This window comes from Pteropus medius, unplaced genomic scaffold (assembly GCF_902729225.1).
Source record: "Pteropus medius unplaced genomic scaffold, Ma_sr-lr_union100, whole genome shotgun sequence".
NCBI lineage: Eukaryota > Metazoa > Chordata > Mammalia > Chiroptera > Pteropodidae > Pteropus > Pteropus medius.
In genome coordinates, this window is record NW_024350927.1 from 6,558,550 (window position 1) to 6,571,909 (window position 13,360).

The 13,360-nt window shown below is 55.2% G+C and overlaps 1 protein-coding gene and 1 non-coding gene across 11 annotated transcripts in view; both read left to right on the forward strand.

Annotated features, from left to right (window-relative positions):
- LOC120585688 (uncharacterized) overlaps positions 1 to 11,208 on the forward strand; it is a 31,320-nt gene extending 20,112 nt beyond the window's left edge. For 3 of the 10 annotated variants that reach the window (XR_005648473.1, XR_005648474.1, XR_005648471.1), the window contains 2 exons: positions 2,156 to 10,000; positions 10,863 to 11,208. Coding sequence is in view for 1 of the 10 variants with exons in the window: in XM_039842018.1 (XP_039697952.1) it covers positions 9,920 to 10,000; positions 10,863 to 10,903 (122 nt within the window). In the remaining 9 variants the exon portion in view is untranslated. The remainder of the gene's footprint in view (positions 1 to 2,155; positions 10,001 to 10,862) is intronic. The other 7 variants (XR_005648476.1, XR_005648477.1, XR_005648475.1 and 4 more) reach the window with 4 other exon arrangements.
- Positions 11,209 to 11,498: 290 nt separating this feature from the next.
- LOC120585942 (5S ribosomal RNA) lies at positions 11,499 to 11,617 on the forward strand. The gene has a single exon (XR_005648579.1). It is a non-coding gene; the product is annotated as a 5S ribosomal RNA (ribosomal RNA).
- Positions 11,618 to 13,360: the final 1,743 nt, after the last annotated feature.

Here is a 13,360-nt window from a genome sequence, read left to right on the forward strand (position 1 = left end):
TGCGTGGGGCAGCACCTCTGTGGCACAGAAGTGGCTGTTATTTTGCCAGCTTATCCATCTTTTCTTTACAGCAGTTTACAATATGCACTGTATCGTTAAAATGTAACGTTGTTATGGCCAAATGTTGCATTTCTACTGTCGCAGTTGACGTTAGCGACAGCAGATGCCATGACAATGTCAGAGCGTGTGCGGTGTCCCAGCTCGGTTCCAGGTCAGCCCCTGCCCAGCCAGCTGCGGCCCTGTCTCCTAGGGTCTGGGCTCCTCTGGTAGGACAGGGGACCTGGGGAGGTGGAAGGTCTTGGGGACACATTCGTGTGAGTTTTCCAGCAGGCCGTGGGTAGCAGAGCCAGCGGAGGGGAGCCTGCAGCTCTCATCGGGGAGAGAAGTAAGTTTTTAGGAGCAGCGACAACACTGAGCATCAGGCTTGGCAAACCGGATCCGGGGTTCTGAGGGTCGGGAAGTGGGGTGCAGCAGCGGCCAGCATGGCAGCTCCGGGAGGCTGTGCCTCGTTCTAATTGCAGGCTGGGCGGGAGTGGTGGGGTGCATTTTAGCCACACACGACTTTCTTCCTTATCGTGAACTTCGGGTGAACAGTGGATCCAGAACCTTGTCACAGTCTGAGGGGATCCTCAATGGCGAAGGCCACCTGCGCGGGGATGTGGGCAGGAGACGTGGGGGTGTCGGGCCCGTGGCTTCTCTCTCGCGTGGGCGCCTGGCCTGGTGCAGGGCTGGTCTTTCTCATTTCCCGGGGTTAGCTGGAGAGAGGGGCTCTCTGTCCCGTTGCCTCCACCCTTTCCCTCTGGTCTCTGCAGTCTCTCTGGGGCATTGTGTGGGGTCTGGGGACCCTGATCAGCAGCCCATGCCAGACTGCACGGAGAGTTTCCTGGGCAGGCAAGCTGTGTTCCCAGGACAGCAGGCGTGGGTACGACATATTCTGCCCTGATTCTTGCTTTTTAAAATTATAAAATTAGTAACAACACTCGAACAACCCAGAGGTGGATGAAGCTGACAGGTAGGGCTCGTTTCTGGCTCGTTTCTGGCCCGTTTCTGGCCCGTTTCTGGCCTGCCTGTCCCCAGCAGCCCCGCAGCGGTGGCCACTGCGGGCCCCGGGCGTGTCTCCTTCCCTCCACCCAGCCCGCCGTGGTTTCTGTTGCCTGTTTGCTGAGCCTCATAGCAGGCCAGGAAAAGCTCCAGAGTGGGAGGCGCTCTTATGTTTCCAGAGCCTCGGGCTCCGGGAGTCCTGTTACTCAGGTGTTCCCTACGCTCAGCTCAGCGCGTCTCTGGCAGTCGGGGTGGCGGGGAGTCTGGCTGGACTCAGCGTGGGGGTGGGGGCTGGCTGGGGGCTGGGTCGTCTCTCAGCTTTCTGCCTGTGTGATGTGAAGTGGACATGCCCTCCCTTCCCCATCACCCCCCCTCCTCGCCCCCAACGCACTTGGACGTGACACCTCTGTGTGTTCCACTGGTCTGGCAGGTCAGGAACGCAGAAAGACCGCTTTTATGGGCGAGGCTTTTATTTATTCAGGCGAGACAAAGTATGTGAAAGGTCATTGCCGCCTGGAAGCACCTGCTGCAGGTGAGGTGTCTGCTGTGAGGGCGAGAGCGTCATCACTGTCTTCAAAGCTGATGGCAGGGGGCTAAGTTCTGAGGACTTGAACCCCGGGCAGCTCCCCCAAGCGGCAGGGGTCTGTTCCCAGAGGCCCCTCCAAAGCTACTGACGCCGTTCTCACCTGGCCTCACCGCAGGTAAGAGGTGTCCCCACCAGTGTCCCTCTGGACTGAGGGACATGTCCAGTGACTAAAGGTGACCATTAGCCCAGGACTTTTAAAGAACAGAAAATACGTTTTCATTGTGTTATGACCGTCTCTCAATGGCAGCATTGACATTTGGGGCGGGGTCGTTCTCTGTGGTAGGGGGCTGACCTGTGCACTGTGAAGTGTTTAGCAGCACCCCTGGCCTCTACCCACTGGATGCCAGTAGCACCCCACTCCCCAGCCCCAGCCATGACAACCAAAAATGTCTCCAGACATCGCCGAGTGTCCCCTGAGGGACAAGATCGCCCCTTACTGAGAAGCACTGGGTTCGGGGTTCAGAACTAGGCTTTCGGGGGCCACCGCTTCCACATCGCGAGCTGCCTCTGTCTCTGTTCTGTTTCCAGAAAGCTGAGCTCATCGGCTCATTTGTTTGTTTGACTCACCCAGCTCTAACCACAAGCAGCCTCTCCACTTTGGGGGATCCCAAATGACTTATCATGGGACTTCATACATCAATTCAAAAGACTCTTGTCTCCTAAATCGGAGGCAGAAGGCCTCAACGTCTCTTCTGGCTCCACTCGGTAAATAGATCCCTCGCTAATTTAAAGGGCAGGCAGAGCCCCTGCTGACGGTTTTGCCGTGAGGCCTTTGCAGTTCAGTTTTCTGAAAGCGCCAAGCGTTTTTCTCTCCTTAGTTTCAGCCTTAGCCTGGTGACCAGCTGGGGATCTAAGGGCCGGGGCCGGCTGGAGTCGGCCAGGGCTTGGGGATTTTCTTCAGGCCTCTGACCCAGGCCTGGCGGGGGAGGAGGGCAGCGGACTGGCTGTCTGGGAGCCAGGAGGAGGAGTCAGGGCCCAGGATGGACCCTCCCGAGGTCAGTCATGCCCCTACTGCTGTGCTTCGGGCTCCTTGAGCAATACCCAGGCTGTTTGCCAGCCCCTCAGGGGTCACAGAGAGAGCCGCTGGCTTGGAGATGGGGCTTCACGAAGTGACTGACCCAACCCTGAGGTCCGAGGCCATGCCCGTGCCAGGCAGCCTTCTTCCCGCCTAGGTGCGTGAGGCTGTCAGCGGAGGAAGAAGGCGGGGTGGTCCGAACCGCCGCCCCCGCTTCACTGTCTCCTTCGGGAAGCGGGCTCCGGTTTTCTCGTAGGGAGTGTAGGTCTCAGCATCTGCTTTGCACGCAGAAACCCCAGTTTTCGAAAGATCTCGGGGTGCCCGTGGCTTCCCTCCAGTGTCGCTCTTTCTGTTCTGCCGTGGCTCAGCTTAATCGGCCCCCTCTGAAGCAGAGGTTTGAACTTGAGCCGTGGTTGGGATGGCCCAGGCCTGTCAGTGACCTTGCACTCAGACAGCTGTGGGCTGCCAGGCTCACAACCGACTGCTCGACGGGCGTCGGGGCTGGAGAGCGAAAAGGGAAGAGAAGCTGGATCTGGCTGCCGAGGACTCTCGGCCCTGGACGGCAGGAAAAGGCGGCGATGCTGCTGGGCCCAATGCCACCAGCCCCACACGCTGTGCCCATCAGCACTTGGTGAATGCATCCAGACAGGACCCCTACTCACACGACAGACAGGACCCCAGGCGCTCGGCGATCTCATTGGAGGGCCGGGGACAAGAGGATGGGCGGGTCTCTGTGCTCAGAGCAGCGTTGGTGCCCCGGGGACTTCCCTTTGCTCCCTGCCTTTACCTGTGCCGGCGCCTGGCAGGGCTCTGAGCCTTCCGGATTCCAGTGTCCGCAGGACCCGTCTGCTGACTGCGGGAGCAAAGCTGCCTCCCAGATAGCCACCCAGGGAGAGAGCAGCCCTGGGATGGGACCCGGATGTCCCCCTGGCAGGGCCTCGACTCCTGGTCCTCCCCGGCCACACCTCCTGAGCATCGCCATGGGCGGTTGGTGGGGTTGGGGGCCGGGTCCCCCCGCCTCACCCCCCCCACCCCCGCCTCCCTCTTCCCTTTTGTTCTTCCTCTCCACCCGCGGTGAGTGTAGCGTCCACATGACTCAGGAGCGATGTTCCAGGGGCTGGTTAGCTGGGGCTGGGAAGGGCGGGCCGGTCACGGGGTGGGAGGAGAGGGGAAAGAACCTGTGTGCTGGCACCTGTCCACAGGTGAGTGGGCTGGCAGCGAGCCCTGCCCCCGCAGCCATGCCAGGCCGGGAGGCGGCAGCAAGGCCGACAGGTCGGACAGGTGGAGCCAGCCGCAGGACCACGGCTGGGGTCCACGCCTTGCCCTCTCTCAACCCACAGAGCAGGTGACTCGCCTTTTCATTTTTTCTGCCGGTTTCGTTGGCCATCGACTTCGGGGCACGGCACTTAGAACTGGAGAAGCAGGCCTTCGGGAAATAATGCGTTTTTCTGGAGCAGATTTGGTGTTTTTTGTAGGAAATTTGGCCTTGACGTCAGAGAAACCTTTCTGGTTGTCTGGCCTTTGGTTCTGAAAAGCAAATTCCTTTCAGGGCCTAGATGCCTAATGGCTAATTGGGAAGGCGGGATCCCGAAGGAATGAGATTTGTTTTTGGTAACCGAACGTGGCGAGCCCGTGGAAGGCTTTGCCGTGGTCGGGGAGCTGTTTGCCTCTTCCCTGAGGAGGGATTGGGCCGGGGTGGCCTTGTCGTGGCAGCACCCTTGGTCCCTACTCAGAGAAACATGGGGTGGCCGGGCTTCTTCCAAAAGGCGAATTGACGGCACCGCCCCGTGGGCTGGGTTTCGTTGTGAAAGTGTCTGAGCTTCTGAAATCACCTTTCCTGTTGAGAAGACTCGACTTGGGAAAGCCGGGCTCCCGCGTTTCCACTCCCGATCCTTCGCCAGTGAATGAATATTCCCTGACCCGTCGTCCAGGGCATTTCCGGCCTGAGAACAGGAAGGGGCAGGGCACAGGGCCGAAGAACAAACCCAAGACCCCTTCACCTGAAACGGGGACCGGTCCTGGCCTCTTTGACCTTGTCGAAAGCGTGTTTTCCGTCTTGCTGTCACCACCCCCAGCAGCCTGTGCTCTCCTATCTGCTGCCATCGCCCAGATGCCGACCCGGAAGTGAAAGGCTGCCAGCAGATGCCACCGCAGCCTGAAGGTCCCCTCGCACGGCGCGATTCTCAGGGAGAGGACAGGGGAGCTGTTTCTGCTGTTGCTGGACAGAGACCTTGTTTTCTGTTAAATGGTTTGCTTTTTTAAAAAAATTCCGAAGTAATTGGTGGAGCCCAAATTGCGTAGGTTACGCGATATGTCAGTTAGGATTCTTTTCTCTACAAGTAGGGGGAAACTCCACTCAAAACGACTTAAATAATCAGCATAAAAATTTTATAAAACGGAAGTCTAGAGGCTGGGTAACGCTGTGGCAGTTTACGTCCAGTGGCTTGGCCGTGTCAGGGGGTTACCACCTCTCCATGTTCCTCCTCTCCACCCTCTGCATGCTGGCTCCGTGTCTGCGAGCCCCCCACCCAGCTCTTCCTGGGGGGTCTCACCATGAGTGAGGGAACCTTTCCCAAGCCCCTGCTGACTTTCCCACACATCTCATTGGCCAGAATGGTGCCCCGTAGCCAGCCCCAGCCAATCGCTGGCAAGCGACGGGGTTCCTGAAGTGGCATCCATGAGGCCTGTGACCGCGGAGAGGGGGTGCCTTACCTGAACCACGTCAGGGCCTGTGAGCGGAGGAGAGGTGTGTGGACCTGGGGCAGGCAGCCAACGGCATCTGCTGCACCAGAAAATTGAAACTTATTCATATTTATAACCGTTTTACAGGCGATACAATAACTCTCTCTTAAAATACTCAATTCTTTTTTTAATTTTTAAATTTTTTATTTTTTAATTTTTCTTCTCTCATGGTGTCTGTTCTTTGTGTACACACACACACACACACACACACACACACACACACACACACACACACCTCTTAATGTAAGGGCCGTTTCAGACAGTCACGGTGTTGACTCTGAGCCCCGGGAGGCTTTCTTAAGCATCCAGGCTGGTGGGGTTTCTCTCCCTTAATGAACCTGCTGCCTCCCAGAGTTGGCCGCTCAAGGCTCCATCCCTAAGAATTAGAAAAGGAAAGCATAAGAGCTCTAAATGTTAAGAAGCGTTAGATGAACAAGTTTTCCAACTCTGCAAAGGCCCGAGGCAACAGGCTCTGGCTGGCAGCGCCCAAGAGCCAGCAAGCACGCCTGCCATTTCCCCAGGGACACTGTGGGATCAGCAGAGGAACAGGCGTGTACCAGCCTCACCTACCAAGAACTTGCTGGAGTTTTTTCTTTTCTTCAGGGTGGCACAGATAGCTCCTGAAACTTGAGGGGTATGCGAGTGGTGGCTGCTGCTCAGGGAATGCTGATTTCAGCAGACATGGACCTGATGTAATTTTTGAGGCTGAAAACACCCAAGTCGGTCTTTTTGGGCCCCATCCCTGGGACCTCCCATTCTGAAGGCAGGTTTCTGTCTGCCCTGGTGCCAACCTGGACGGAAGTTACCTACAGATCTGGACGGGTCTCAGAAGCTCCTCTGAGCCACCATCACCATCCTGGGGCCAGGTTTTTCGGAGAGATCGATGGAAAGGCAGAGTAAGTCCTTCCAGCTTTTGACTGGCATTGTGAAATGCGAGAGGACGTTCACGGCCGGTATTCAGCACCCACGGGCTCCTGTGATGATTGGCGGGGCGTCTGCATCACCGGGACTGGCTCTCAGCAGCTACTGGGCTCCTTCCATCGGGACGGGCACTTCAGAGCCGCTTCTCGTGGTTCAGCGCTGCTCACAGCTATGATTTCGCGTGTCCGTGAGTTCCTGCCCATCTCTCTCTCTCTCTCTCTGTCTCTCTTTCTCGATCCCTCAAGGCCCAGGACATCCGCCGTCCTCCCCGTCGGGTCCTCAGCACCCAGCATGGTGTCAGCACATTGTAGGTGTTCAGTCGGTAGGCGGTGGTGCACGCAGGGAACATTCGTGCTTTCTGGAGGCGGGACGCGGGGCTCCCTGAGCCGACCGCACATCTCCTGGCTGGAACGGGCTCCTGCTTTCCCAGGAGCCACAGCGTCTAAGAGCCTCGTTACCCGAATCCGCTTTTTCTCAGTGTGTAAAACTTAAGCGCTAGGAACTTCAGACTCACGTAGTAAAAATGACTTCTGCTCTTCTCGCGTGTCCCCGGTTCCCTGGACCAGCAGCGTTGGCTCTGCAGCAGGACACGTCGGGCCTGGGGGCTCAAGGGCCCTGTGAGAAGTGAGGGGCTCCGATCCCAGCTCCGGGCCCTCACACCTCTGCGTTAACCTCTGTGGCAGTCGCTGACCTGGCAGAAAGGAGCAGACATTCAGATCTAAACCTCTTCACTGTGACGCAGGTTGGACTTTCAGGACAGCCCGACTTGGCGCGTTTTGTATTTCACAGAACACAGATGTCACGTGCTGAGGGATTATTTGTCTTTGCCTAGGGTCGGGGCCTCACCTCTCTGGCTGCAGAGTGTTGTCTGTTTGGGGGCCTGGCTGATCAGCCCTGGTGCCTGGGAGGGGCAGCCTTCATATGTAGTCACCTTCACCTATGTTACTGCCTCGATTCGGAAAATGGGGTTCTGCTTGGAAATTGGGGGCAGACTCTGCTTGGCAGCAGAAGGTGCATCCGGTCTTGCTTTTCTGAGACTTCTTTTCCTTCAGAACTGTTTCTGAGCCGGACGGTGGGCTGGATCGAGGACCTGCCGTGTTCCTGGTCTTCATCGTTCCCACACCCTGTGAGTGCTCGCTGGAGACCTCAGCAGGGGTGCAGGGTGTGCCCCATCCCTGGGGCATGCACAGACGCTTCTGCAGTGTACGGCGGCCGTGCCTCTTGCGGGGGACGCAGCCGTGAGCGCGTGTCACTGCCGCTTCATTCCTGCGGACCTGTCTGCGCCTGGGGACGTCTGCCTCGGTGTTCGGTGTTTGCGGGTTCTCCGCCTGGGCCAACCCGGCCTCAGGTCGGGCCCCTTTCCGCTTGTCCCTGCGCTTGAGGACACGGCCACTGCAGAAACCGCCTGTGAAAGCCCCACTGTAGATCTGTGGGATCAGAGGCCCCGGCGTGGAACTGGGGGTCTGCATTTTCTAAGCTGCCGGGTGATTTTTAGCACAGTGACGCTGAGAACCAGCGTTCTAGCTTGATAAAGATGCTCTGCTGGAGTTTACATTAGGAATAAAATTGGACATATTAGGGACATTTTGCCCCACACTAAAAAATCATAATTCAAGTCCAACTGGGCTCAGCCTTTAGGCAGAGCATCGCAGGGTCACCTTTTGGGGGCAGAGGTCAAAGGTAAGAGCGAACTCCCATCAGCTCCCACTGGACATTTTGTCAAGACAGGACGAGCCTGTGTCCTGCGTCCTGCGTCCTGCTGAGTGACGGAAGGTCTCACGAGCCGCTTGCATCCGCACCACTCTGCCTGGAACTCAGGTTCTGGGACCTCCCGTGCTGAGGCAGAGACCACACTGACCCTCCCGAAAACACCCCTGCATGTCCCCATACCTTCCTGGAAGAGGAAATTTCCCATCAGTGGTCAGCATCCAAAGCAGTTAGTCTCTAGATCCACAAATATCCTCTATGGGGGTCAGTTTGCAGTGTCCACTTGGCCAGGCTGTGGTGCCCAGTGTTCAGCCAAACACAAATCTAGGTGTCGCTGTGAAGGCGGTTTGCAGACATTGCACTTTAAGTAAAGATTATTCTCCATCATGTGAGTGGGCCTCATCCAGTCAGTTGTAGGTCTTTAGGACAAAGCTGGGGTCTCCCTGGGGATGAAGGAATGCCACCTGTGGACTGCAGTGTCAGCTCCTGCCCGAGTTTCCAGCCTGCCAGGCTGACCTAGCAGCCCCCAGTCACAAGCCATTTTCTTGAATTAATCTCTGTCTCCTTCCGGTTCTGTTTCTCTGGCAGAACTCTGATGGATGCACTCTCTGAGGGTGCCCGGGATGGGGGAGCGGTCAGTGCTCTTTATTCTATTGCTTCCTGTCCACGTAGACACGTGGACGTTTAAATGACTGTCGCCTTCTAACTTTTTCTCTTCCAGGGAATTGCTGACTTGGTTTTTCCTCCTCGTCAGCCAGGGGTGGGCCAGCCCTGAGGGGACCTGCTGCCAGTCTCACGTCTCTCCTCCATCCTCTCTTCCTCCCCAGATTTCCTTCTTATCCACAGGTCCCAGGAGAGGCGGGACAGGCCTGCCCCCCGCGTCACCGCCAGGGCCAGCTGTGAGTGTTTCTTTGGCAGTGTCTTAGCTGGTTGTTGTGAGCAATGGTGAAGGAAGCAATCAGCAAGTATACTGCCCTAGAAGTGCTGCACGCTGTGGGGCCCGAGGGGAGGAGCCGGCGCGAGGCCCCCCGGATGCCGAAGCTCTGCCGCGTTGGACGGTGGAGCCGCTGCGGGAGCAAGCGGGGGCCCTGGAGCACCGCTCACGGGTGTCGGAGGAAAAAGGCAGCCTGGGCGGCTTCTGGCTGGGGGCGGGGGGGGTTTGCATGCAGAGATGACAGTAGCCCGTTTACGGAGCAGTGACTACGTGAGCAGCCCTGTTCTGAGCATTATCTCGTGAGCAAGAGTCCGTAATTCCCGTCACAGAGAGAACAGAAGCATGACGAGCGCAGGCAGCGAGGGTGCGGTGGAGGGGGAGGGGGACAGGTTTCGAGCCCACGCAGAGCAGTCTGGGCGGAAAGTGGGTCTTTGAGCCACTGGCTCACGCCCTCGGACGTGGGCCCAGGTGCTGTCACTGCCCTGCGGACCTGCTTTGCAGAGTGACTTGAAAGCCAACGCACATCCGTTCTCCTCCTCCCCTTGAGATGAATTCCACATGCAGCCACTCGATTTGAAGGAGGCGCTCGCGGGGGCACTGGGCGATGTGTCTGCCTTGGGGAGAGTGTTTCCTTTCAGCTGAAGCCGGGCCCCGGATGGCGCCGGGAACCAGAAGATGGTGGTGGTTCTGGCTCCAGGGACCGATGAGGACGGTTCCCCCAAGGGAGCGCGGATGAGGTCAGTTCTCTGCATCCCACCAGCTCCACCTGCAGATGCCAGCTTTGGTCCGGTGAACTGTGAGGCCAGCTGGATTGCCATGGCAACGGGCGCTGGGCTTGAGCCACCGGAGGATGGAAAGCGAAGACACAGTGGTGGCTTCTCCAGGTCTTGGACCCCCAGGCACACCCATTCGTGGGCCCTGGGCTTCGGCAGAGCTCCCCGAACCTGCCTTGGTCCTCGCCTTTGTCCCGCAGGCATCCTGTGCTGCTGGCCCTCCGGTTCTCGGTCCCCGTGGTCCTGTCTAGTGCTTATAGAGATTCATCTGAATCCAAGAGGTGAGGCCACAGTTTAGTGCTCTAGCTTCCTCCTCTGACCTGCTGACTAAACCAAGCCTCCAGGGTTGGTGAGGTGATGGGGCCTCCAGTACCTTTGAAGAAGACCAAGGACAGCACCTGCTGTGACCCCACCCAGCCTTGCATGCCCCTGCTGCCCCGCATCCAGCCACTGACCAGGGCACCTCCCGTGTTCCTGCCTCCCCGCCTGGACCCCATCCTTTGCTCCATCTTTTCCATCTCAGTGCGTCCTAGCTACGGAGGAGACAGGAGCCTGTTTCCATTTCGACCACGCTATGAAAGTCAGAAGGGCCCCGGGAGCAGTTCTCGGAGATTCAGAGTCTGACCTTGGCCTTGGCACGCTCTGTCTGAGAGGCCCTCCTCCAGGCTAAGCCAGTCAATGCTGGGGAGCAAAGAGGGCGGGCAGGCCCTCTTGTGCAAATGGGATTCCTATGAGAATTGTCTTATTTCTCCTCAAAGCTCTAGGGCAGAGAGGGTCCCTTAGCAATGCACATTGGGTTGACCACGCCCAGGCCTGGAGCCGGGTGTGGGCCGAAGTGGGGCCGAGGAATGCCTGGAATGCCTGTGGCGGTGGCAGACCAACCCTCCCCATCCCTCACGGGAGCTTTGACCCAGGCAGCGTTTGGGATGGCTTCTGAGCCGAAGTCTTTACATTTTTCCCAGTTTCAGACAGCGGAATGTCTGCCTACTCCCAACCACCACTTGATTCAGGGTCCTGAACTTTTAAATTAAAGGGACCACACTCTAGGATTATGATCTAAATAAACTATTACTTTGAGTTTAGGTAAAATCAATTGCAAGTAATCTCTTTTCCTATCTCTCTTTGCTTCTCATTATTCCATAGAAACAAGAAAATGGTCCTTCTCAGGTAGAGTTCACCTGTAGACGATCCTGGATAACAAGACAACAGGAACAGCAGTCTGCTTCAGTTCCGGTCTTCGATAAAACTGATGTCTTTGTGGCAATTTGATTTACTTCTGTCATCGTGAAAGCAGATGTATAGGATACATTCTGTCATCTTTATATCTGACAGGAGTAGAAGAAATGTACTTGGATATATATGTAGCTCTTTATCTTTCTAGAACGCCCAGGAGACAGGAAGAGCAGTGTTGGGTCCATGAGAGTGAGCTTAGAGAATGGACTGAGACAAAGTGGGGCTCCTCTCCACCCCCCACCCTCCTCACACACAGACACACACACACACACAGAACGTGGCCATGAATTTGGGAAGTTCAAGGTCCAGTACTTTGAGGCTCTGCAGACCCAAGGCTGAGTGCAGTTCTGCTTTTAAGGGATGTTTGGGCGTGTTAGTCAATGGCTGATGGGTTGGAGAGAACGATCGAGAATTTCAGGGTTAGATTTGAGTTTGAAGGCAGATGGAGCTAGATGCAAATTTTATGTTCTGGGGGGAAGTATTTAATCTTCTCGACTGTGAGGCAAAGTAATGTTTTAAAATATTTGATTAAAATATATATGCATGGTCTATGGCCATGCCACCCTGAACAAGCCCGATCCCGTCTGATCTCGGAAGCTAAGCAGGGTCGGGCCTGGTTAGTACTTGGATGGGAGACCACCTAGGAAGAGCAGGTGCTGTAGGCGTAAAAAATTAAAAATGAGAGATTGTAAGCGGACAAGATCCTTGCAATCTGTGAGATCAACCAAGGGTTGCCTTGCCTAAAAAAAAAATTACATATATATATATATATATATATATATATATATATGCATGTGTATTTAATAAGCTCTGCAGATTATACTGTCGGTTTCCGGTTTCAGTATTATTCTGTAGTTACACAACATGTCAGCACTGGGGGAAACTGAGTGCAGGGTGCACGGGCTCTCTCCGTACTTCTTTCTTTTTCTTTTCTTTCCCTTTTTTATGCAATTTTCTGTAAATCTATATTTCAAAGTAAAAAGTTAAAACATATATTTATATTTGACTAAATGTCATGTGGTGTCCAGGATCGGATCCTGGAACAGAAAAAAAGACGAGCAGGAAAACTGGTAAAACCCAAAAAAGGTCTTTAATTTCGTTAAAAATAATATATCAACGTTCATTTGCTAGTTTTGACCAATGTGCCTTGGCTGTGTAAGATGTTAACATTAAAAGAAATGGAAATTATTCCAAAATAAAAAGGTTATTAAAAACAGAAGTGTGTGTGTATATTTATATCTGAACACATCTAGGCACCCGATGCCCTTAAAAAATGCTCTTTCTTTAGATGAAGCCATCACACCATGCCTCTGAGGCGGGTCAGTAATTAAGGTCTCTTGACAAACGGGCTGCAGGATCATTTTGTCCCCATGTTTGGCTGGATGGCAGAGGGAACCCTACAGAACTCTTAAAACCCATTAGGAACCCCGAATTCCCCCTTCTTCAAATCTTACATGAGGGAGAGCTCATCGTAATAACAGTCCCATTTTCCAGATCAGAAACCGAGGCACAGACAAGAACTGAGGCAGTTAGATTGTGATTCCGTGGAATATTTAAACCCCAATTCTTTTCTGTTTTCAAAGCTTGTGCTTGCAAATGTACAAAATAATCATAAATTGTAGCTGTTATGTATTTAAGGGAAAAAAAAAAAGGAAATGGCCTTTGACACTCTTTTCTGGGGCTCTCCTGAGGACCAGCAGTTAAAATGGTGAAGAATCCAGTCAAAATGAAAGTACTAATTCAGCACCTGGTCTGTGCCTTGCAGGCGTCTGCATTGCTACCATGGTGCCCAAGGACTAGTGGGCATCGGGTGTCTTAGCTTCCCAGCGTCCCCTCCTAGCAGCACGTGCCTGGTCTGTGGGGGACACACTCATCCCACCAGATGCTGTATGAGGGCTCCCAACAAGGCGCTGCCTTCCTCTGGCCAGTGTGACTCACCGTGACCTGGGGTGCAGTTCGTGAAGCATGCTTGAAGTTCACTGGTCCCACTGCATGCCTTCAGATTGGGATCCTGTCGCTCTGGCCACCTGGGTCCCCCATGCTCATGGTTCCCGTCCTTGCCTGTGTCCCTGCCATGCTAGCAGCTGCCTTATTTCCCCACAGACGTCTTTTTGTTTGAGTTCACCACCGCCCATCTGTTCGAACCTCACAAACACCTCCCGTGGAGGAAGAGGAAGAGGGGCTCTCTTCAGCCCAGTGCCTCTCACTGTGTCCGTCCCCTGGCTAGACATCACGGGGACCACTTGGACAGGCCCCGTCATCCTTCTTTGTTGGAAATGGAAATGTCCAAGTAAACTGCCAGCCCTGAAGCCCCTTTTCTGTTAGCCAAGGAGCACTCTGCACCTGAAGTGTTTCTGTCGCGGCTGTTCAGGCTGGTACCACACCCCCTGCCCCCAGGATCCTTCCTA